Source organism: Anser anser (genome assembly GCF_964211835.1).
Source record: "Anser anser genome assembly, chromosome: 6".
In the NCBI taxonomy this organism is placed as follows: domain Eukaryota; kingdom Metazoa; phylum Chordata; class Aves; order Anseriformes; family Anatidae; genus Anser; species Anser anser.
In genome coordinates, this window is record NC_139726.1 from 39,041,786 (window position 1) to 39,067,737 (window position 25,952).

At 35.6% G+C, this 25,952-nt stretch overlaps 1 protein-coding gene across 1 annotated transcript in view; it reads right to left on the reverse strand.

Moving 5' to 3' along the window:
- The window catches only part of PGAP1 (post-GPI attachment to proteins inositol deacylase 1), a 33,329-nt gene that overhangs the window by 6,817 nt on the left and 560 nt on the right, over positions 1-25,952 (reverse strand). Inside the window, exons 2-23 of the mRNA XM_083843023.1 lie at positions 22,746-22,899; positions 19,472-19,647; positions 18,812-18,983; positions 17,556-17,716; positions 15,927-15,979; positions 15,692-15,758; positions 14,181-14,286; positions 12,479-12,534; positions 12,319-12,402; positions 10,433-10,482; positions 8,985-9,036; positions 8,700-8,777; positions 7,919-7,994; positions 7,552-7,625; positions 7,426-7,477; positions 6,508-6,571; positions 5,451-5,559; positions 5,048-5,086; positions 3,878-3,971; positions 3,076-3,166; positions 2,673-2,870; positions 531-666 (exon numbers count right to left, since the gene is read on the reverse strand). Of these exons, the coding sequence (XP_083699149.1) occupies positions 531-666; positions 2,673-2,870; positions 3,076-3,166; positions 3,878-3,971; positions 5,048-5,086; positions 5,451-5,559; positions 6,508-6,571; positions 7,426-7,477; positions 7,552-7,625; positions 7,919-7,994; positions 8,700-8,777; positions 8,985-9,036; positions 10,433-10,482; positions 12,319-12,402; positions 12,479-12,534; positions 14,181-14,286; positions 15,692-15,758; positions 15,927-15,979; positions 17,556-17,716; positions 18,812-18,983; positions 19,472-19,647; positions 22,746-22,899 (2,142 nt within the window). The remainder of the gene's footprint in view (positions 1-530; positions 667-2,672; positions 2,871-3,075; positions 3,167-3,877; positions 3,972-5,047; positions 5,087-5,450; positions 5,560-6,507; positions 6,572-7,425; positions 7,478-7,551; positions 7,626-7,918; positions 7,995-8,699; positions 8,778-8,984; positions 9,037-10,432; positions 10,483-12,318; positions 12,403-12,478; positions 12,535-14,180; positions 14,287-15,691; positions 15,759-15,926; positions 15,980-17,555; positions 17,717-18,811; positions 18,984-19,471; positions 19,648-22,745; positions 22,900-25,952) is intronic.

The following is a 25,952-nucleotide window of genomic DNA, read 5'->3' on the forward strand; positions in this document are numbered from 1 at the left end:
TGATGCAAAGAAGACCATGGAAACTGAATAGCAGGGACTAAATATGGATCCTTGTGGCACTAGCCAAGGGATCAAATTAGACATACAATAAAGACTGTCCTAATTCTACAATTTGTCCATTTTCCTTCCTTTTACTTCATAAGGATTTGTGAAGTCTTTAAAATAAAAAAGTATTCTACAGAACATTCAAGGATCTTCTTTCGCTACAGCATCTGTTCAAGGGAGCCATTTGATTTTATAACATGACATTCATAAGAAAAAAGTGCAACTATACAAATTATTGTAGCAGGCGTATAGGACCATACATTCCTTTGAAAAAAGTATAATCAAAGCAACAAAATAATTCTAAACAGTGCGAGATCGAAAGTCTGATGAGTTCAAAAAAGACCTATTTCAAGTATGCGAATAACAACATTTCTTTAAAGTATGAAAAATGGTAACCTGTATTTTTGCTTTTAACACTGGGTTAGATCAAAGCAGATGAAATGTTGACATTATGTACATATCTGGAATGCTTAGATTTTCAGTACCTTAAACAAGTATTGAAGATAGATAATGAATACAGCCAGTGCACCACAAGTGGTCCAGCTAACCAAAGCAAGAGACCCCATCACACAGAGTCTTCTGTATGTAAACAACTTGTTATCTTTTTGAAGCACGGTAGGTCTTAAAAAGCAAACAAACAAAAATAACCCTAATGTTATACTTTGTAGTTTTCATGTTGTTACCAGATATCAAAGAATAATTGTTTCATGAATGACTCGAATAATACATTGGTCCTGAATATTGATTAAACACCAGAAAAATAAAGTTCGATGAATTTTAATATGGACACTAACTGCTATGTAAGCTACTTTGCAAATAAATTTATCAAACAAAACCATCTCACACCTTCCTGTATGTCTGTAACCAATACATTATTAGTTGTTATTAGTCTCTAACTAAGACATTATTTTTACTTCATTTGGGGAACGTAAAGGATACATTGAGGAACATAAAGCATTAGATTATGCTATCTCCAGATATGCATCAGTCAGTAAGCTCTTCTGTGGAGCCCAAGAGAACCAGAACCATATTCTTACAACTGCACAGTTGTACTGCAGAGTGACTCCTACTACAAACGTTACTACACTGCAGAGATCAGTGATAGCACAGCAGCGATCAGTGATAGCACAGCAGCATACAACGAGTCTGCAAGACTCATTTTGTGACATTCTTCCCAAACAGGGGTTTCTGCTTGCTCACAGTTTCAGAGAGACAGAAAATTTTATTTTAAGTCTCTGGATTCCAGCTGAAATGACTAAGAGACAAGTATGAATCTGAAATGACAAAGATGAGCTGAGAAGATACGAAAATCAAGGGAACAAGGTGGTGAGGAAATGCAATGGAAAGGTGAAAGTCCGTAACCTCTCGGAATTTCACTGAACATTCCGATGTTAAGACAGTGAAAATGGGAAAAAGCGTTATTTGGAAAATTTTAAAAGCCTTCACAACAAATTTTGAAAATAACCACAAGGAGAAGGGTACTTGGCAGGAACAAGGAACTCCACAGGCAGCTAGTGACAAGTTCTTTGCTGCTGGCTATATCAGATCTTTTCAGAAGACTGAGCAAAAGCCAAGCGAATCCCATATACTTTAGATATATATATATATATATATATATAAAAATATTTATTATATATTATATTATTATATAAATATTTTATATTATTATATATAATATTATATATTATATATATATTTTTTTTTTCTTCAAGAAATTCAGGACTGGATCAGAACCTGTGTAAGGTATTAAAATTCATTACAAAGAACGATCTGACTTACAGGCACAAAACACAAAATCTAATTTGCCTGCCTCTGCTCAATACATTCTCAGGGGAGAGTACAAATTGAGCTAAAAAGCTTAAATTTAGTATGAGTAATTTCAAAACTTAGAAGTTGCTCACTTCATCACTTATAACTAAATGTCTTAGCATTCACTATTATTGATGAATAAGATGGCTGAGAAAAAATAGCTCACACCACACGTATTATTTGATAGAATAAGACCAGAAGTACTAGTGATAAAGAAAAAGTTCATTTGGTAGATATTTTCTGAGCAAAGAGCATCCCAACTAATTTTCTGGAGACAGACCAAATTAGTTTTCTATTGGCTGAAATCTAGATGAGGACTTTCATCAGTGTGAGAACAGTGAAATCACCAAATTAGCTAAGTATATTATCCAATTTCAAATTTACTCTTTCAAAAACTTTTTAGTTTCCATTCCCTTTTTTTTTTTAATCCCCCTTTCTTATCTCACTACTCATCTGTACGTACAAAAACATTCCAGTATTCTTAGACACCATCTGTAAAATTCATCAGCTGCTGAAAAGGAAATAGTTCAGTTGTGTTCTTTCCTCCAACAAGCATTCCTCAAAAGCAAATTGTAAACTTTTATTGCAGCTGATGAAGGAAAGATGCCATTTAAGTTCCCTTCTGGAGATGTTAAACAAGGAATATAAGGCTATTCTGATATTTCATTAATATTTAACACCAACAAACTCAGATGTCTAAAATCAAGTATGAACTGTACTGCAGAATTTCATTTACCCAACCATTCATGCTGAAGCCAACAAAATGAATGTTGCAGTCATCAAAAGAAGCATAATTATAGAACATAAAGTTGTTTTACCTAATCAGAATTAACCATAATGTAGAGAAGAGTCTCAGAGATACAGAGAAAAATACTCCACTCCAGTAGGCAATGCCTGTCCCTAAAAGAAATAGAATCAGGGACACAAGGGGGAACCATACATCCTGACTACTCAGTACAGCAGCATCCACCTCTGGCAGCGAGAGTGAATCCCGTATCTCTCTAAACCAGTTAAACCTGCCAAAAACATGAAAGCAGTGTTACTTATGACTTCGACTTGCCATTACGGTAAGACATATCAACTCTTACTACATCCTTTCAAAGAAAATGTCAGGTGTTCACAACGAACACAGAATAATAATCCTCCCACCAAACCAAGTTTCAGAATTCTGAAACTTCTGTTTTAGAAACCGCTTTAAATAAATAAATTATGCAAACTTACCCCTGCAGAAACACAACAATGCTTATAATAGGTTCTACTTTGTAGGGTTTAGCTGTTCTAACTAGTTCAAGGGAAAATTCTGAACACTGGCCTAGAATCAAGAACAGAAAATACCTATAATTATTATTTTGTCGTGAACTTTAACAAAGATTATCCACAACAAAAAGTAAATTCAGTCAAAGTTTTGAAAGTTCACTTTAAAACAAGATAACCACGTCTTACGACAACACTAAGTCAGCACACTCCATCATGGTTGGACTTCATAATCTTAAGGGTCTTTTTCAACCTAAATAACCCTGTAATTCTATGATCATCAAGGGCCTTATTCACTGGATCATTCATATCCAGGTAATTTGACACAAGAACTTCTAGAGCAATTAGAGTTTGCTACAAATACAAACCTGAATTTAAATGAAAATGCTATTTGTCTTAAGTCACTTGTAACAGTCAAATCTCATCTTTATGCAAGATTGAGGTGTTCTGTGCATAATAACAGTATGTTTTAAACTTTCACAAGTGTTTTTAAGTAATTTCTATTAATATTAAAATTCCATGCAACACACCAACCACAGAGTAAAAAAAAGAAGGAAATATTCTGCTAGCACACAACCTTGGAGAACTACTAGCAAACAAAAATGGAAGCTGAAGAGCATAGAAAATTCGCCCAAGTTCAATGATACTTAGCTTCAATGATACTTAGCTTAGAAAAAAAAAATCACACCAACTAGCTAGCCTTTCAACAGTAAATTGGATAAGTAATTTCTTTAAAAACACTGGAAAAAATATTTTTCTAGAAAGCTACCTGTTGATATCAATGTGTTCAGTTGTCCTCCATAGGTAAGGAGAATATTAGAAACAACATAGACAGGAAGAGCACCAGCATGGAACCTTATTATCTGAAAGACAAGGATATAAGAATAACTTGCAAACATATACAAAAGATTATCACAAAACCAGCATGATAATGTGACTAGAAAATCTTTCCTAAAAGATGAAAATACATTTTCATTTTCATGGATGAGTATTTGATAACCAGTATTAGCAATTAGTATTACATACAGAAAATATTTGGATCTCTCATAAATGGCAACTCAAACGTGTTTTAATAAATGACTAAATTATAAATGAAAGCTTTTTTTTTTTTCAGTCAAGACAAACGTGAAAAGAATACAATAGCATGTTAGTGGTGTTTCAGTACAATATATAAACAAACCCTAAAAGCAAAAGGCCACTTTTGAAGCAAAACTTGTATATACTTAAGTACCCTTTTGGCAAAGATTTTTCAGACTTAATTTCTTGTATATTTCACTTGGCTTCCACTGTGCCAAGTCATGAAGTGATATCCACCTATATACAGATATTACAGAATCTCTTTTCAAATGGTAACAAGATGAGAAATCCTTGATAGAAATGCACGTATTCAAATAAAGAAACTTGCCAGTAATATTTCAGCACCATACATCCATGCTTGGGAATTACATTACTTTTTAGAATCAGAAAACTGCAGATGGCTAGTCTATTTTTATGCCAACGTAGAAAAGTATTCTTCATTGATAAAGAAAGAAAAAATATTTAAAATGGACATATAGATCTTCCCCCCCTTCCCCCGCAAACCTTGCAGTTGATGCCAAATGTTCTTTTAAAGTTTTAACAGTATTGACTTTCCAGGCAAGAAAGTGAAAATGACCTACAGTGTCATACCTCTATAGATACTGGGATAACTACAAAGCAAAATGCTCAACATTTACACCAGCTCTTTAAAGCTAGAATGCTTTTCTATTCTGAAAATGGATGCCTGGCAAGGTATGGGATGGGATGCCTTACCAAGTAACACGTTTTTAACTGGTTGTTGGATAATGCTTCTCTTGGCATCAAGAAGGGATTTGATATGCCATAGTAGGGGTGGCAGGAAGGAATAACTTGTATAGGGACTGATACAAAAAACAAAATCTAGTATTAGAAGATTTCTTACTTGCCCAAGAATTTGTAAAAACGATGTCTTCAGAATTACCTGCATAAAAATTAATATTTTATTGAATGTTATTTTGCACAATAGCAAGCAAATACAAAATACTTTCAAGAAGCCAATTTAAGTATTAGAATACAGCAATCCTGTAGTTAAAATGCACAACAGCTTACATCCAACTACTTTTCTTAAAAACATATAAAGTTTTGCTTAAATGTAAGTCCAACTTCCACTAGTTCTCTAAACTTTTAAAAACACTTGTAACACGTGCTATATTTACGAAAAGGCCAAACAGCTCAATTTCAGATTTGCTTAGTATTTATTTTGCTACATGATTTGAAAGATTGAATTAAGCAAAAAAATTATACAGCAATGCAAACTAAGTATAAAATAAATGTTTGTTACTCACTTCATACTGACAGTCTGAGGAAGAGTAAATGTTTAGTACTGGAACCCTGCTGTCATTTCCAGGCTGAGCAACATGCAATTTTGCAGAAATCTCACTAGAAGATGGAACTCTGAAAGAGCAACTTAATTGGTAATTGTTTTCCTCATAATCAAAAAAAAAAAAAAGTGTCCAACATGCTTTAGTCTTCAGCAAGTATGCATAAAGCATAACTAACACATCAAGTGTCACCCACAGGCTGTGAGCCAAATAGTATAATGAACTTGTTTATTCTATCACAAAGAATCATAGAATGGTTTGGATTGAAAGGGACCTTCAAATCATCTAGTTGCAACCCCCCTGACATGCACAGGGACACCTCACACTAAGCCAGGTTGCTCAAAGCCCCATTCAGCCATCCAAGAGCTACGTAACGTTCTGAACCCACTGTACTCTAGACTATCTCAGGGGCATTGAATTAATGAAAACAGACAAGTTTAGCATTAGCATATGCACTCCCTCATAAAACATGTAAATACGCTCTGTGAAGAGACTGGATAGGATGGATTCTGAAGAATAAAATTCAGCCTCCTGCAAGCATTAAGTTGTTGGAGTAGAAAATACAGGAAAAAATCTGAAGTTCAATCAGGTTGTTCAACTGTGAGTCATGAGTGACACACGTTTCAAGGCACAGCATTTGCTTTTGTCAAGCAGCTTAGGGCTGGTGTGTGATCAAAACCCTGGATTACAGGAAGAAACAAGTACCCCATGCAAGCTCTATTCCCCAGTCACGAGGGGGTCAAAGATTATGCTGAGAATTTCAGACCGAGAAATCTTATTTCCATTTCCAAAATATTAGCAAGAACTATCAAACAAGCAACTAGTAGATCTATTAGTAGATACACTTATTTAGAAGAAAAAACAAAACAACTTCTTTGTCAATGAGGACAGAAATGTAAATGAAGGAAAGATGCAACCGAGACTGGATAATTTGTTTCATATCAGAAATATGCCCATGACAGCATGCAAACTCTTTTCAAGAACATATCAAGAAATAAATTATAACTGTTAAAGTCCTTACTTAGCTACAGTTACTGAGTCTTCATGTGACCAAGGTATATGAAGTCTGTAAACACTAGTTTTTTCTGAAAAGGAAGATAATCAAAAATACAAAATTCTTTAAGAACAAGATATACCAACTGTCTGCAAAAACTAAATGAAGCAAATTCAATAGTCCCACTGTATATAGGCAAAACATATGCTATGTACCATTTCTTCAAAACCACACATGTACATACTGCTTACTAGTACAACTTTTTTACTTCTGCCTATAACATTTGACCTGCTATAATTTCACCATAAGACACTTAAAAACACAAACAAAACAAAAGGTGGCCTAGAGATCATTGTACAGAAACACTGTGCTTGCAGTTACATTGCAATTAAGATTTCAGTGCAGTTAACACTGAACAAAAATAACTTTTAACACATGCTGTTACAGACCAAGACAGCAAGACACCAACATTTAAAGGCAGTACAGTTATGAGAAAATTTCGGGTTTTCAATTGCAAGCTATTACCTCAAGCTAGTAAATCTATCACTTTTTTTTCTTGAAACCAAGCCCTTTAGCATCCTCTTCTGTTTGAGTTCATGTAGCTCAACACTCAGATTTGAGTGCCATAATTAGCAAATAAAAATCCTAGTCAAATATACTATTCTTGAGAAACACTTCCAATGTAATGCAGAATCCTGTGTAAAATTCAACTTTCCTTTCTGAGAAGCAATAAAACAAACATATGAGACTAGTTCCTCGTTTTCTTTGAGCTTCTTAAAGTAGAAAATGAGAAATATTAGCACAGATATTTGAACACATTATAATAATACTGCATAAACCCCATTGCCTGAAAGGACTTTTGGTTCCACAAGTTTTAGTCTTGAGAATGTTCAAGAAGGTTTAAAACAAGGTTATAAATATATACTTTAGAACACACATATTTACCTTTGGGTGACTGGCAGTGGCTCTCTATATGTATTCTGAAAGCTTGATATACCTAAAACATATAAAAATTACTTAGACTCCAAATAGCTGTTACATTAGCTTAAAAAAATTAAGTAGTATTCTTACTTGCTTAAAGTGCTGGAGCTGAACGTTGTAAAGTAAGCCAGTTGAATTTAATAGAATTTTGCTTGAAGAAAGGCCTGCAAAGGATGCATTATTTTAAAATATTAGATAAAATGATTTGAGAACTCAGTACGTCTTCAGATTTTTTTTTTCCCCAGGTGATTTATATCCACTATATCTGTTAGTCAAAAAAAAAAAATCACATTTCTTATTTGTTTGTTACTAGCAAGAGTAGGGTTAACTTTAGTGAAAACAACCCCACCTCCAAAAAAAACCCGAACATTGGAAGTTTTAGGCAAATTTATTATCTAAGGTGTTAGTTAACATTAGTTTTCCATTTTTTTTCCCAATATTAATATGATATACTTACCAAAGGAAAAAAGATTCGTTACAGGAAGCTGTACTGTTCTGGAATCCTCTTTGAAGAATTCACAGTCCAAAGCAAACTGCATTTCAGAATATTAAATACAGATCTAAACTGAACACAAGACTGAAGGCTTTGCTCTAGCCAAGCCCTATTCACAGGCACCAGCAGAATACAGGACACAAATACTGAAATGTCACTTCTCCACCCTCCCCCCCCGACTGTCAGGGACTGGCAGTTAGTTTATTCTTGTATACAGCAGTAGAAGTCTGGGTACCTTAAGCACAGCTTGCAGGTTACTCAGGTTTGCAGCCATTTGCAACAGCCTTCAAAAGGCTGAGAATGACCAGAATCCAGTTCACATCCCTCCACCTCAGGTGCATCTCAGTGTTTCTGTTGTTGCTGGTTTTTTTTTGTTTGTTTGTTTGTTTTGGTCAGGGGTGAGGTGGGGTGGGAGGTGTGATGTTGCAAAGGAGCATGATTTGTCCAAATTCTGGATACAGTTTTGTAAGCAGAAAGAAGCTCTAGTTTGTCCCCTGAAGTTTAATTATGTAAGAGCAAAGAGACTTATGCAGCAAATATGAGTTGCACCATCTCTAATATATATTTAGTTCACTTGAAAATTAATTTCCATCCCATTCTAAGTCTATCGCTTGTTCTCTGTTTGTCAAACCGAGAGTTTGACAATTTGTCAAAGCAACTTAGCACATAACCCTTTAACTTCCATCATAGCACCTGAAAGCTACGAACACTCTGAACAAGCAATGTCCATGTTTCATCTTTTTACCTTATTGCCGACCGTGGGTGGTACAAGAATGACAATGTGGGACAAAGAAGGATAATCCTGAAGTTTCAGTATTACAACCTTAAAAAAAAATAGAAAAAAATAAAAGAGAAAAAGCCATTACTAAACATACCCCTTAGCTTGCCAGTTCCCAGATGTCCACCTCTTGTACCCCTTCCTCTGGAATACAATTGCATGTTCCATGCTGCAAACAGAACAGATCCTTCTCCCACAACACACAACCCCACCAAGCACCTCTCCCTGCTATGAGGTAGGTACCACACTTACCTTGATGGTTGGAAGCAACTCAGCTCTCCAGGATAAATCAGTAGCTTCCAGACTGTAAAAATCCATGCACATTAAAAGGATAAACATTTCATTATCCAAGCACTAGATTATGACAGCGGACCAGCTTTTATCCCTCTCTACCTAAACATACATAATTATGAATTGCGAACAAGTTTGGGTCTACTACAGTCAGCTACTACAGACATTTATCAAACTATAATAATTTCAGATACTGCAAATCTTGTTTTTGCATAAAGAAATTAAATGAAGCTCTAATTTTGTAATACACAACAATCAGCAGTTACTAGATACACATCTTCCAAAAGAATGAAACTCTTAATGAGCCAAGACAGCACTGGCATTGAATTAACACACAGTTTTATTAACATCTGTTAAATATCAAATGTGTCCATTGTTCCTATGGGAACATCCAAAACATACCACATAAAACAAGAATTGCAGACCTTGCAGCAGCTCAAAACTGGTGTGTATTTGCATTAAGTTTCACATCGAACAGCAAGACATTCATTCAATTACTATAAAATATGATTTTTAGAATAGCAGGATACATTTTGTTCTCTAAATAGTGTTACAGGACCTCATGATAATAGTGTTTTTGCTATGGATTTTATTAGGCTAGGTTTTAGCTAGCAGTCCTGCACTAGGCTAACCTCCATTTGATGCCAATCAAAGGTTACACAGAACAGTAACAGCCAGCTGCTCCTTGGATCAGGAAAAAATAATTGTAACATCTGACTGGATGCAAGACACTGTGGCTATATGCCTCAGCACAGATCCCAAAGAAATAAATACTACACTAGCTCAAATCCACCCGGGAATTTTCCCTAATCTAAAGGGTAGATTGAATTTATGTTGAGCTGACTCTGAGGAAGTAAATTAAGCCAGTGTTAAAAACAGTTACTTTAGATCTTTTTTGTAATGATTGTAATGACCTGATTCAAATAATCACTTGATCACCCACACTTCTAAATATTCTCATATGGTAACAGCAATTCTGGAATGCGAAAAAAAAAATAAAAAAGATGCTTCAATTCACTTTCTGAGGGCTTCAAGTAACATTTTATGTCTTTGTCATAGGATTCTAAAAAGATGCTACAAACCATACAATTCAGGGTTCCAATGCAGAATGCAGTGTCCACAAGAGAGCAAAAGGAGCATGTTTTTTTTACTGCTATGAAGGTCAAAAATACAGCTTAAAGAAAAATAAACTTCACAAAATTTATTCTGCATTCATGTAGCAATTTTGGAAAGTATATTTTTTCCTGTTTATTGATGATACAGAAGGCATAAATTATTCACAGCAGGAGTAGGAATTCTATTTTTTCTTCCCAACCCCTTCCTAAGAAGGATATTTTATATGCTTAAAAACTCAAATACAGTTATACAAGATCTACTTAAATAAAAAAACAGGAACTATGCATACTCACCACATTGAAGAATTGCTGTCCATACAGCCATAAATCCAGCTACTTGTGTCCTGTAATGTCAATACCATCAAAAGTACATTACTGATTTGTGAATTTATAAATACATTACTAGTAATTCTTTACTCCAAACAATGCATGAGTTGATACTGATAATCATCTCCAAAATTTTTACATGCTAACAGTTTCAGTTCACCAAATATGAGCAATTGTTCTAGAATACTTTAATAGCAGAACCTGGTGCAATTAACTTACTAAAGAGAGGAACGAATTTTCATCTTCATCTCATTTTCCATTAAATGTGTCTGCAGCCACTATCACTATAATAACCAAACTCTCTTAAGAATATTATTTGCTGAAGTGTAAAAGCAAGGATGATGATAAAAACAGTTTCTCTCAAATTCCTTCTGTAGTTTATAATGAAACTATTAACTTTTTTTTTTTTTTTTTTAACATTTCACAGCAAAATCAGACTTCCGTGTTAATGGAATTTGACATGATATCCTCCATTAAAGAGTCTGATATCATAATCTTGCAATTAGAATTACAAGGAAAGATAAAACATGATCATTAAAGGTGTGGGTTTTTTTCCAGAATCATTTTAAATAAGTTTAATTTGTCATCTTTTCTAGATATGAATTGGCACATTTTTCTAAAAAAAAAATAATACAAGGTTTGGCAAGCAAACTTTCATTATTTCTCTTCAAAAAAGAGAAGTATCTGCCTTACACGATATAAAGTTCAGTTTTATTCAAGTTTATTCTTTTCCATCTAAAATTAATGTCTCAAGCTCCTATCCTGAGTAGTTAAGAAATACTTCAGATTTTGACTGTCCTACTGTTTTCCCCTTAACTCTCAACACTAGAGAATATAAGTATTCTGTACCTCCTCCTCCTCAAACAGTACCAGTCCTGTCATTAATACATAAATGAAGGCAAAAACTGCCCCATTCAAGGGCAACTAAGTTCACAACAAATTCATAAATTTTGAAGCTGCTTCTGGGAAACACAATTACAGAAGCACTGACGATATATACTTTTTTTCCCCACAATGGTAGTCTGAACCTCTCCTTTTGAGGTAAGAGGGGTAAGCAGAATTGTACAGGAAAGCATCTCCATTTCCTTGCCACTAATCTAAAATCAACCCAGAATCTCAGAATGGTTTGGCTGGGAAGGGACCTTAAAGATCATCTAGTTCCAACCCCCTTGCCATTGGCAGGGACATCTTCCACTACTCATTTAATACTGAAAAGTATATTTATCCATCTCCAGTTTGCCAAGAGATTACATTTCTTCCATTCAAAAAGTATTTTAAAAACAATTTCAAAAACATTTTAGCTGAAATTATACATGTGGAACTAAAAATACAGGGCATACTATCACCTCTCTTCGCAACAAAGGAGACAGCTGAGAAGGTGCTGTTTTCTCAGCTGGCTCCCATTCACGTCCACTGCTTAGCTGAAGATCTCTGTAGACTTTCTGGCTCACTTAAATTTTATTACAGGAAAGCAAACCTATAAGCAGTGTTCCTGAATTCTAAGTACAGCTAAACCCTGGCAGCACTGAAAATAACTTCTTCATTCAACGCCATCAGTACAGCTGCACTAAATTAAAGGAGAAAGCAATCTGTGGCTAACTGTAAGAGAGCCAAAAATAAAACATTCAGGTTTCAGAAGTTCAGGTGGCATTGAAGGTTTCAGACCTTGAACACTAAGCACGACATGCTTAAACAAGAAGTACATCTGACACAACGTATTAGGCTGTGAATGTAAGTGGATGTCATTAATTTCTACTATTATTCATTAAATTGTCTTAAAATCACAACATATCCAAATTAAAACCAAACAAGTTTATAAACAAACTTGAGACATGAAAAAAGTATTTTCTCACCAACATACTGTTTTCACAGTAAACATGACTGTATGATTTTCTGTGGCTTGCAAGAGGAAACACGAAATATTTTCCATCTGAATCCTTCAAAGGGAAAAGAAAATGTTCATTACTAAAAAAAAGATAAACAAGAAACACAGTAAAGAAAAACATTACTTACATTGTAAACAGAGTAAGTCCATTTTGAAGTTTTGACTTCAATCCACATGAAATCTCCTAAAAACAAACATGTTTTTATATGCGACACTGAAGGAAATAATCTCCAAAATCTCATACTTTCTTATTGCCTAGATGTTATATCTTATCTGTAAACGGCTCAAAACCTTACACACTTTAGTCAATACACAAGCTTGCTGCTGCTTAGAATGACATGCAACAATCATTATCAGTTACTCAGGAAGTAGCTAAACCCTAGGATCCAATTACTATATATTAACCGCAAAAAGAGATTTTAGTACAAAGCTCTCAAGGAAACAAAATAAATAAGAAAATGAACAACACAAAATGTAATTACAGGGTGACATATTAAATCTAATGCAACATTAGAAACACCCCCAGTCTTTGTTTCTCTCGGCCTTTTAAGAAAACTAGTACAGAAACTTGTGTAAAAGCAAGTCAGTGATGAGCTGAATGTCACATAAAGAAAACAGTAGGTGTTTAAAGATATGTCTGCAGAAAGAAAATAAGACAGAATAATGAACAGATTGGATATGTAAATACTGCAAATTGTTATGCAAGAAGGTTAATATTTTTCTTTTGTGTAACTAGAATAAGCTAAATTTCTCTCATGAATTTTAAGTGTTACGAGTGTGCCAGAAATAGGAAGATGCAAACACTTTGCACTTCCAAGAATAGTCTAATCTTTCACTAGGTAGATGAAGACAGCAATAAATCCCCCCCTTAACATTCTGTTTAGAGGGAACAAACCCTGTTCACTTAGCCTCCCTCTCCCCGTGTCTTACACCCCAGAAGCTAAACATTTTGGTGGTCCTCTACTGGGCTCATTCTAGCATGTCAATGCCTAAATGTCCCCTTATACCAGGGAGGCCAAAACTGGACACCAAAGTTCAAGCTATCTTAGAAGTTCTGCAATAGTTTACATTAAGAAAATTTCTGAAATAAAATGGTTTTCCTCAGTTCAGTCCACTTCAGCAGAACTAGCAATACAGCTGTGGCTTATGAAACATCTGTTTAGTTCCCAAGAATCCTTGTGCCCAAGATTTTTTTTATCTTTTATCTATGCATGCTTTGCAGAGACAAGGAAACCATTAGTAGGTGGTCCATTTTACCCTGTCACATCACTAAATTGATGAAGCAGCCCTGAATGTTCAGGATTTCCTTAAATAGCACAAAACTAACACAGTGGCTCTACAATACCCAGAATCACAGAATCTTTAAGGTTGGAAAAGACCTCCAAGATCATCTGGTGCAACCTTTCCTTAAACGCCCCCAGGGACAGTGACTCCACCACCTCCCTGGGCAACCCATTCCAACGCCTAATCACTCAACCCTAACACTCTAGCAAGAATGGGATGCAAGTGTAGACTAGACAGTATTTTTGGCATCCAACTATCCCCAATTTCTGAGATTGTCTATTGGACACCTTGGTGTAAATACCATTCTTACTTGTGCCCCAGAATCAAAGGCTTATAAAAATGACATAGCCATTTTTGCCCCTACCCCTTTTAACCTATTTAGTGCTGAAACCACACAGAAGTTGATAGTGTAGGTCTAAAAAGCCATATATTATTTTAGCAATGTCTGAAGAAGGACAAATTTTATTTCAGAAGCTTGCTAGTGAGAAGATCAACTCTAACCGAGGAGTATCTCTGAATCTTGTTCAAAAGAAAACTGCTACACACCTGTAAGTTCTGTAAAAGCTTCAGGATTTTCCTCAAATATCTTTCCAGGGTGTCTCACAAAGTGGTGATTCAGTACAGACATTCTCTTCTTGGGATCCTCAGTTATCTTAAAAAAACAAACAAAACAGATGGTCAATTTTTATTTTACCAACAAAACAGCTTGTCAATTTTTATTTTACCAATTAGTGTGATTTACAATCATGACATGATCAGTAGCAATACAGTTTTGGGAATGAGAGGAAATAAATTATTAGAAGACATGATACACTGTTTCTATACTAAATATAATAATCTGAATAAATAAAGTACCATCAATAGTCAATCACAGCAATACAGAGAAAGTCAACATTTGCTATTATGCATAAATAAAACTTTTGGGAGTATTGTATCCTCATCTATTCTTAACACAAGGAAATTATACTCTCTCTATATATTTTAAAAAAATACATATTTTATATAGACACCCATACATTCTTCCCAAAACAACATACTCATGGCAGAGTTTAAAAATATTTATATGTACTTGTCTTTATTCATAAATCTAGCATACTACACCTATCTTAATATTTCAAGAATACAAATAGCTGTAAGAGTACACTGGGCTTTGCTTTCTTTTTTTTTTCTTCTCTCCTCTTCAGCTTTTCAACATTGTGCACAATACAACTGATTTCTGCAAAGTGTTACCCTCCAGCACACTGTCAGTCAGCTTCAGAAAAACTGTACCTCCTTTTTGTCCCTATAAATTCCATATTAAAGTGATGGCACCACAGTGTGGCACCACAGAGACTGAAAAAGAACACCTGTAAGCCTTCCTCTTCTATGTCTGTGGCTCTGCTCTTGCATATTTCTACCCTCTGGACCTTGATTCCAATTCAAGTGTATTGCAGCCGAACATTTCAGAAGGATATTTATTTAGAAAAGCAATAAATGATGGTAACCAGAGGTAAACAAATTAGCTTTTCCCTGCGCTAATACTGTATTTACAGTCTATTTTTGTGTTATTCACAAAAGAACACTGTAAATACTTGTTGGCCACTATGACGACAATACGTGGGGAAGTTTAAGAAGTATTATGTCTGACATAAACCATCAGTTTTTCACCCTTTGTACACTATTTATACAAGGTGAGTCCAACACACTCTATGAGATTCCATTCAAAGCTACACAGCTAGAAAAATTTATCATGGTGCAAGGTCAACTAAACCTAATGCATCATGTAATAATAATACAGTCCACAAACCAACTATAAAGCACCAAGCAATAATAACATTATTAATAAATAATAAAAATTGACTTAACTTCTAATTATTTCTGACATGTTGGTCAAATAACACAAAGCCATGAGACTTTTTCAGTGACTGATAGCAAAAAGGCAATAATTTTCTCAGCGTGACTCGGAAAAATCAAAAGTAAGCTTCCTGTCTAATAGGGTGGTATTTGTCCTGATTAAGCATTCTGTGTGGGAAGAAGAAAGTGTCATGGGGAATACACAGTGGGTCACATATACAAACCTGTCTTGTGTTTTCATCGATGAGATCAAAAAAAGCTCTAATGGTAGCCAGGATCAATTCTTTGCACCTAGAAGACAGAATAAGTAAAATCAAATATAGAAAGGAAATATCCAGGGGAATAAAAGTGGCAGGAAGAGACCATATTATGCTGAAATTACATTATTGTATAATGTAAGAACAATAGAGAACAAAGGGATGTTTGGTCAGCCAATTAACCTTTGTTCAATTAGCTTACCACACTATGGAGAGATGGTCTGTTGAGGCCCAAGCTCTAGGCACAGCCGAGCTCTGTTTGGAGAAGGAAAACAGCTAAGATATTTTTTTAGTGTTCAGCATTTAAAAATTCTAAGTCTCCCCCCCCCCCCCCCCCTCCATTTAAATCTACTTAGGTAATTAGGAATAGAGTTTCATGGACAGGGGTATAATAGAATGGCTTCTTCAGTCGAAAACCTTATTTGCTTCAGCAAAGACAAGGACTTGTAAAACAAAATGACTATGGAAGTATGTATGTTAGATAGATCAGATATCAGAGTCTAATGGTCAAAGGGCAAATAATGGTAGAGAAGAAACTTCCCAAGAAGTTCTTCAAAGACTGCTTCTCTTACTAATCTTACTAATTTAATAAGTGATCCTGGTGCATAAGAATAGAAGCATGCCAGTGAAGGCTGTTGCTGAAAAATCAAGGACACTCTCAACAGAAAGGAGCATGAAAGAACTGGACAGTCCAAAGTTATTCATTTGTACAAGCACATGTACTGCATTTACAGACTGCTACCAAAAACCTCCCTTCCATAAACAGAGCTCATTACCTTATCATACAAACTGATTCAAGTAAAGTATAAACAATTAATGAACTACAGCCATGAAGAAAAAATAAGGAAAAAACCACCATCCTACGGTATGACTTGTTAGATCCAGATGACAAGGTTATAAAAAAAATTATACCACTCTACACAGGATCTCATGCAAAATCTTGATCACCAACAGTCATGAGAAATGAAAGTGCTGCAGATGCATATAAGGGTTGCTAGGACAAAGGGATTGCAGAGTTAATCTCTGCGTAGCAGAATCAGAGTGGAGACTATTTATAGACAGCCTTCTGTACAATGGACAGGGAGGTAAATACCAAGGGAATGAAAACTGTTTCAGATAACATTTCAAGTTGATGTCAGAAGAAACCTGTTTAAAAGCTGGCTTACACAATAAATGGAAGTTGGAAACTACAAATTTTCTGTCAAGCCCTACTGAGGAGTATTTGCCAGTTTCTTCTGTGCAGGGAACAGTTACATGGCAGGAAACATGGAATAACAAACCTAACTAGTTCTATGATGTTGCTTGATTAATTTTGGGAGGAAATAGATGCCTGCACAAGCAGAAGACTGGACTGTAGGATCCAGTAGATCCTTTCTGTTTGTAAGTTCTTTCAACAACAATAAATACAAAAAAGAAGGCTCAAAAGACAGAACCGTCCTTTTATACACCAACTAGCAGTCTACTCCTATACTGCACATCTGTCAGTCTCCACGTACACATCTCTTGCAAAAATGCCAATAAAAACTGATTTCTGCAACAGAAAAGGTGCAAGAAGGTGGTGAAAAGAAATAGTATCAAGCAGTACTTGGGATGATTCAAATCCACCCCAACGCATACTCTTTCAATGGACACTCATTTCTGCTACATCAATTATTTATGGCGTTATATATATATAATCTTTGTGTTTTCACATGTATTATTTTCATATTTAGTTACACAATGCTATACATAAAAACTACAATCAGACACTGGTACATGTATTACATAGACAGCTATCTAGCATACCTCCATGCAAAAATAAAAAAGTGTTTTTTTTTGTTTTTTTTTTTACCACAACAGATAAGGCACTGTCTTGTTGACTCAATCTTGGTAGAAAAGCCAGTCCTGAACGAACTTGGTAATCTCTGAATCCTCCCGCCACAGAAAGGGTAGTTAAATTTCTTAACTCTTGGGCGTTTAGAATCCAATGATTGTTTACAGCTGTATAAAAATCTATAAAATACATTAAAATCAATATATTTCCCATAAATCTATTTTATATATTAAAAAAAGCTACGGAAAGATTCAAATAAAAGTTTCTGTAAGCCCTCCTAGAGGCGTTCAAGCTCTGATTACCACTTTTGATTCATATAAGGAACAAAAATTATTGTTTTAATGCCAAGGAGGTAGTAATTAGGAGAGAGATACACTCACGCTTCCTATATTAGCTGAGCACTTATTTTGTTTAGGTAGCAAATCATGGTTCTATTTTAAGGATGGCAATAATCCAGAAACAGTCAGTCAGCAAGAAAGAAGCATTGCATTGCAATCAGTTGTAGGAAGAAAAATTAATACAAACACAATAAATCAAATTTAGCAACTAGAAATAATCCATTCCTCTTGGGTGCCACAGAGAATAAAGAAAATAAATGTTTATTCTTTTCCTTCATCAATTCTTTCTATATCTACATGGAACAGCAAAGTAGCCACAAAGCACATATTTCATCAGCATAATTTAGTCACATCTATCTTTCCAATAAGTTAACAGTGCATACATAATGATCATACTTTCCTTTTCATTTTAGTTAAGTAAGCAGAAAATACATTGCATCTTCTATACGTATAGATAAATGTATTTTGTAAAATACATAGTTATACCTATATTCAGTATGCTCTTCCACACACTTTGGGAGTGACAAACATTAACAACTTCAACAAAAACAACTCTATTTAGGCAATTCATTTGACAAAGAAAGCCATTACGGAGTTCAAGTTTTACAAAAAAAGAAAGAAAAAAATGTCATTCTCTGGAGAGCTTACAAAATTAGTTACATACTCTGCAGCTTATTGAACTTAGAAATTATTTGGACTTCTGCCCCTTCACAGAAGCATAGGTTCACATAGTCAATTTTATACTGACATTTCACTTAAAGTAGCATAGTGCGCAGAAATAATCACTACAGTAATAAAGGAATAGATTAATTACAGTAAACAGAACATTCTGCACACACAAACTGCTTCGAGCCTCAGCAATTCGCAAGAATCTCACCAGCTAACACATGAGGGAATCAGTAAAGAAATAAAATGTAGTTAGGTTAGCTTACTTACCAGTAAGATACTTATCCAAAGGCATTACAGGTGCAACATGAGGTGTAGCTTGTGTAATGAGGAGATTTATAAGTTCAGGCTTAAAATTCTTCAGGGTAAGCAATGCTCTTGCAACAAGACCACCCATGGAATGGCCTACTATTGCCACACTGCTTGGTGCAAATTCTCGATCCTTAAGCAAAGAGCAAAGTATAATTAGTTCAATGTCAAATCTGGTTCTGATATAAGCCTCCTCTGATTAGCAGTTGTTCATTCCCCCCCAGATCAACTTGCATCCCTTCAAGGATAATATTAATTAGTATCAACATAGGCTAACAGAAAACTTTTCTAGGAAAACAGGATGGAAGGTGATGCTATATTATTATTTTAATAAGCTTGAGAAAGTTTAAAGCTGTACTACAAAAAAAAGCATGCATTGCACATGGAAGTGTTTGTTTATAAACAATAAAGAACCTAATCAGGTCTCCAAGATTGTCACAAACATTAAAAATCTATTAAAAAGCAGCAGTTCTCACTTGTGCTGTTACCATGATCAATTACCTACACACAGTATAAAGTCTCCCTCCCTTACTCATTGTTCTCAAGTTATCTGTCAGAAAAACCTGACCAGAATTCCATTCCAAAACACAAGTACATGATCTAGCATATGTCACTACTTACCCTGTACAACTTAAGAATTACTTTTATGCATTCATGCACAAATTTGGTCTGTCGTTGGAGAGTACCACCATACAGTGCAACCAACTCCTCATTGAAGTTGACACTGAAGAAATTAAAATGATACTTGAAATCAAGATCTTCTGCTTTTCTAAGTGCAATGGATCCAAGAGAACGCACTAGGAAAAATTACATAAATTAAGCAGGGACTATTAGACTGTCCTAGCACCATCATTAGTAGACGAACACAAATACATGACCTATCAAGAAACAAATGCTATTTTAAATTCATTATTCATGTCAAGTCATTTATAAAAGGTAAAAAAAAAAAAAAAAGATGGAAGGCAAATCTTTTCTAAACTGCAATCCGATTTGTTTTACAAAAGCAGACTTGAATATATAAGTAATGACAACAAAAATATCAGTCAGCCACTGACAGTATTGAATTGCAAAATGAGAAATGTAACAATTTTCCTGTTTTTATAAGAAACCTTCTGATATAAAGAAGTATGAGTAAACACATCCTAATAAAAGTTTACAGAAGCATGTGGAAAAGATGTCTGATGAGATAAAAGAAAAGGTTGGAGTGAGGTACAGAGAACTGCATACTATGGCATGGCAGCTGACTTCATGGACACAATGTCTAAACCAAATTGATAAAAGATAAAGGCTTATGCTCCTTCACCCGAGCATAGCTCTTCTCATCTCGTTTGCACCTTCTCATCACCACCAGGACAAGAATGCAAAATGAGTATTCTTGCCTTCAACTGGAGAGGCAATGCTATTGCTGGGGTTTTCTAAAATTCCTTTGAAGACTACCAATCTAGAACAACATTCCCAAATACAACTCCGAGATGTATAGAGGAGAAGGAAACCAAAGCCCAAAGAACACTTTTCCACCAGAAATCCTGAGGGAAAAAATGTCCTGTTTATGAGGCCTTGCTTCTGACCTGTGCTCATCTAACCCTGGCTGCTATTTAATACAAGCCTTCTAAGTGCAGCATTGTCACTGAGGAGACAGAGCAGGACAGGAAAAGCACCAGCTGCAAACAAAGAGCATGACAGGGAAAGAAGGAAAGAAAAGAGTCCCCAAAACAAGAATACACTTCTACAAATAAACTAACGATCTGCCCAAGTCTGGCATTTAGAAGCAGGATTTGTCTTAGAGTGCAATAACTTCAGAGGTCTGCAGCCTGTAGAATTCTCCTCAGAAAAGTTCACTAGAGAGGTGAACATAACCAACTAAACTTGAGCAAAGCTTATCATGTTAGAAAATAACATTTCTGAAATATTTTATACATTCAACCACCTAAACAAATATTATCAGCATGATGCAAATTATAAGTAGAATTGGTAGTCAATCCTTTCACCAATTCTATCTAAAATTGGTAAGTAATAAGAACACCTTCAAAATGGTTTGAAAAGAGCTAAAAAGCATTTAAAAGATCAAGTATCCCATCATAACTTTATACTTTGGAAGTCATGGTAGAAGGAACACAAATATTGCCAAAGATCACAAGGCACGTTTGTGACTGGTTCCTGATTAGAACTCAGGATCTCAATTCTCCCAATTCCAGGTTTGTTCCCACTAATTAAACCATACTATCTTCTTTTGTGCAAAGCCTGAATTTTGTAAACTTCACAAATTTCACTTTAGTGTCCATGAAAGATAAGGGATTCACATCTTTCAAAAGTGTCTGTAACAAATCAAAATAAGAGCCCAAAAAACACAGCAGTGATGTTTGCTTTCATTTTTCAACCACGAACATGCTTTAAACAAGCATGAAAAGAACAACAGCAGCAACAACTGTTCACCTAGGTATCAGACCTAAAACATATTATTCCACAATAAATACTAAATGAAATGTGAATTTTCATAATAAACCATATTAAAAATATTCTGAGCTATAGAATAAATCAGTTTTGCCTTAATCAAACAAAGATTTTAGAAAATGAATGTGACTTACTGCCAGTCTCCCTAAATCAGTTTACCAAAACAAGGAATAAATATTTAAAGGCACTCATCTAAAGTAGCAGGATATCTGCAGCATGTAGTACTCCTTCTACTCAGCTAGGTTGTTCTTTATATATTTCATTTTGATTCCTAACATACACTGAAAGTACCATTCTATTTCCTGGATAATGATGTACTGCCCTGATTTTAGAGACAGCATTATCTCACAGAAGATTTCCAATACTTTAGAGACGATTATGGAAATCCATGTGGTACCTCCCATTATCGTTATGTTCATAACGTTCTTTGGATACTACTGTCTCTGCAAAGCTATGTGAGTTTTCTGAAAGTATGAGTTTGCAAAATATTTTACTTTTTCATAAGCTAAGCAGGTATGTTGTCTGAGAAAATAATCTTGTAAAGGTTCCCTGAATTTTGATAATTTAATCACCAAGTCTGGTGCAAATATAAGGAAAAAGTTATCATGGTAAAACAGCAAGTTTTAGACTGAAGTGTTTTTCCCCATATATACACACACAAGTTTTGCTAATGTCTGAAGGGTGTTACTAACTGCAAAGTACATTTCAGAGATCAAAAATAACAGTAACAAACCCAGCTTGGAAGGAATTCTGGATACTCAAACGAACACTTAAACACAGTACTTCACATGCAAATTATTAAGCTTGGTATTTACACTGAAAAATAAAAAATGCTTTAAAACTATTCCCTCTTTTCATCTGGAGCCTAGAACTGTAACAGGGAATAACATGGAAAACCAAAGCAGGCCATGTGTAGAGGGGGAAGATGATACTAAGGAAAAACTACCACTACATAAAGAATTAGGAAATACTGAAGCTACAAGTTAAACCATAAGATGATGCTTATTTCTATAGTATGTAACTAATACCACTTCTGATGACAGATGGCAGCTGGTTTAGCTTCTTCTGATCAAATTCAGGTATTGCTTTATTTGGCACAGCTGCTCTGAATACTATTCAAATCAAAAGCAAATACGTTTTTGATTGGAAACACATAGCAACGGTGCAGTGCTGCCATAGTACAGCATAAATTGTACTGTTTCTGGCCTTCAAAACATAATGTCTCACTCCAGAAATATATTATAGCTCAACTGCTTAACTAATTTCAAATAAAAATCAAGTCTTCTGCCTTCTTGAAATTGACCACGGAATGATAAGGATTAACTGCACCATAAGACGATCAACCATTATTGATATCATTTCAAACAGAAAACTTCTTGCCATTAACTAATGCATAACTATGAGAACTCTTTGCAAAATACCTATAAATTAGGTAAATGCTTACCTTGTTTGTAACTGCCAGCATTCCCAGGAAGAAAGAGAACTGGAATTCCTGTCAACACTAGATTTTTGTTTTCTTCAGCATAATTCCCCTCCCCGTAGAGATAGAGCTCATATGCTGGATATCGCCTGGCTGTTTTCTTCGGTAATTTTATTTTCTGTTGCAAAAGAAAACATGGCACAGAATCAAAATACTATCCTCTAGCACCCAAGAACTCAAAAGATTTTTGAAATGCAAATAGGCTACTACAAAGAAGGCAGCTCAGATCTGTTGAACAAGGTGAAGAGGCTCTATCCTTACTAAAAGGCTGAACTGAAAGATAGCTGATGCAGTTTGGAATGTCAGGATGTTCTCACTAAAATCAATTACGCATGGAAAACATAGCATATTGTTCACCTTTTGAACATGAAGACTACATAGCCTAGTTTTCCAGTGCCTAGAAAACTAAATAACATTTGTTTCTGAATGTAGATTTAAGCTTAAAGAAACCAAATATGACATCTATACCGTTGCAAACAAGAAAATACAGTGGCCATCCAGCCATTTAAATATTTTGGTTTCTGTTTTATGTAGTGTTTTAAAGGACAGTCTGAAGAACACAGAAGGAAAAACTTCAACGGGTTTTGCTTTAAAAAGTTCAATAAACATAAAATGTTGAGTACTTATTTTAAGTAGGTATTACTGCACATGAGTGGCTGCAGCTTGTTGAAACAATTATGAACTTGAACCAGCTTTAAACAAACTGGGAATGACTGCAATTGTGTATCTGTTAAAGTTGCATATCCTTAAAGTAACATACTACAGGGGGGAAAAAAAAAAAAAAAAGGAAGTCACTTCTCTCAGGACATGAGATTTCAGGCCAGAAACCAGGACACCTGAGTGATACTAATTATACGCTAGTTATAGCATTTGGTTACTTATCACGATAATTCACAGATATATGAAATAATGAACAAACTGTATAAAAAAAGAAAAGGCATTTTAAATCTTAAGGTAACATTTTATTTTACATCACAGCGAAGTAAATATTAAACCCAGTTTTGCATCAGTAAACTTCTCTAAAGTCTCCCTCAGGTGCTTTGCTTAAATAGAACTAAGTAGAAGCATCTCTATTCCAGTTGGTTCTCCCACCTCTGACTACAGTAAAGGTGATTTAGCTGTAATTCCCACCACACACACATACACACTCATCCCCTCCCCTTTTCATCTCTGTCTGTCCCTCCTTGACTACAGACTATTTCCTTTCCCTTAGTCTTCAACTTGTGTTACAAAATAGTAACACACATCTCCCAAGGGAAACAGAAGTCCCTGTTCCATGACAGAGGTTTTAAATTCTGATTTCCCAAGACCCTGGTTACATAATTGGCTGTAATGAGCTATGGCAAGTTTTTACAATGTCAACATAGGCTTCAGTTTTCACTGTGCTTCTAAGAAAATTAGGCTTGTGTGAAAAAGCCCTCATTAATAACTTCTGAATCTCATAACAAGTTTAGCCAGGACAAGAATTGGCCAAGTTCAAATACTGCAATTCTGCAACTCAAAAAAACAAACAAAAAACAAACAAACAAACAAAATAACCTACAAAATAAATAAATAAAAATTAAAAAAAAATCCAATACCAATTCCTTTCTTGGTAGTAGCTCAACTGTGAACTATATCACACAATTAGGCACACCAAAAAACAGACTCCAGGAAATCAAACTTTTTATGTTTCCCTGCTCAAAGAACTATTTGTTTTGTAATGCAGTACACAGTCTGGCAGGGAGAACAGGTACCATTCATCTGAAATCCTTACCTTGTAGTTTCGCACCAACACCAGCATTACAAATACATTAAAAATGAAACAACCAACCTCTTCAGCAATAAAAATGTAGTTGAGAAGTCTAATGGCTTAACAGACTCAAACATGGACATATTTTTCCCCCAAAGTACTGTTCTGCATGCAGTAAAAGTGACTGCTTACAGATTAGGAGTTTGGAGAGGCACCACAGCGAGACACAACTTGCATCACTGCTGCGTGGAATTCCTTCCCTGTCCCTGTGCCCACCCTGAAGCAGTGCATCTCTTACAGCACAGAACTTAGAACTGAAGCACTGGCACAGTGACTAAATACCAAAGTTGTGCTGGTAAATGACAATTTCAGAGAACCTCCAATAACATCAGACAGATTATGCCAGTAACTTTCAGTTGGTTGGCTTTGAACTGAAACTGAAGTAGGTTTCGGCTACTAGGAGAGCTGAAAATTTGCTGCGTACTGTGTAAGTATTTATAGTTGCTTAAACAATTTTACTCTACAGCACTGACAGAACAACCCCTACAGCTATCCCAAGGCTCTCTTTTGCATGCTAACACGCACAGAACTTGACTGTGTTGAAATAATCACGTGCAGTTAACGGATCCTAAAATTAACTTGCTGCTTCATTATGAATTTAGGAACCAAGTTTTTGCTGCAAGATCTTCCTTACTATGCAGGCCCAGCTCGAAACCTACTTGAGAACAGCAGATTATGATGCAGAATATTTGATTACGTTTTTTCCAAAAGAGGTGATGCTAAATGACCGTTTAAGAACTGACAGAACATGCTTTGTGATGTTTTTAACAGAAACAAAAATCCTGCAGTAAGAACTCTGTTAAAAAACTGTTTTTAAACAAGTGAATGCGGTAATAGCAGCAATGCTACCTCAGTTCACATGTTGACATCCCCACAGTATAATGTAACATGTACACAGTGTCTGGAAAACAACAATTCCCTCAGCAGCTGTCTCCTTCAAACTGACTCAAGATTTCCTGGGAGGTCTTTCAGAAGGTCTCTAAGAGGTTTTGTCAGCAAAGCGAGAAGCTGCGGGCAGGTCTGCGAGTTCCTTGCCACCCGCCGGGCGCTCACTGACTTGGGAAAATGGCTTACACCGGGACCTCAGCCGCTCCCTTCTTCGGCAGGTCAGTCGCTTCACAGAGCCACACAGAGGGCCGAGAAACAAGGACAGGACTCGACCCACAGGCCACCACCGGCCCCGTGCCAGCACCGTCAGACATGGCCCAGCCTTCTCTTCCCTCAGCAGCTCCGAGTGCCTCCGGCCGGTTTCGCCAGGGCTACAGGTACCGCACCCGGCAACTACTGGCGGGAGGAAAGCGCGAAGGTTTTTATTTCATTTGCTACAAGCGGGAGGCTTTGACTCCTCCAGACGGGCAGCCCGAGGTGCCCCAAGGTAC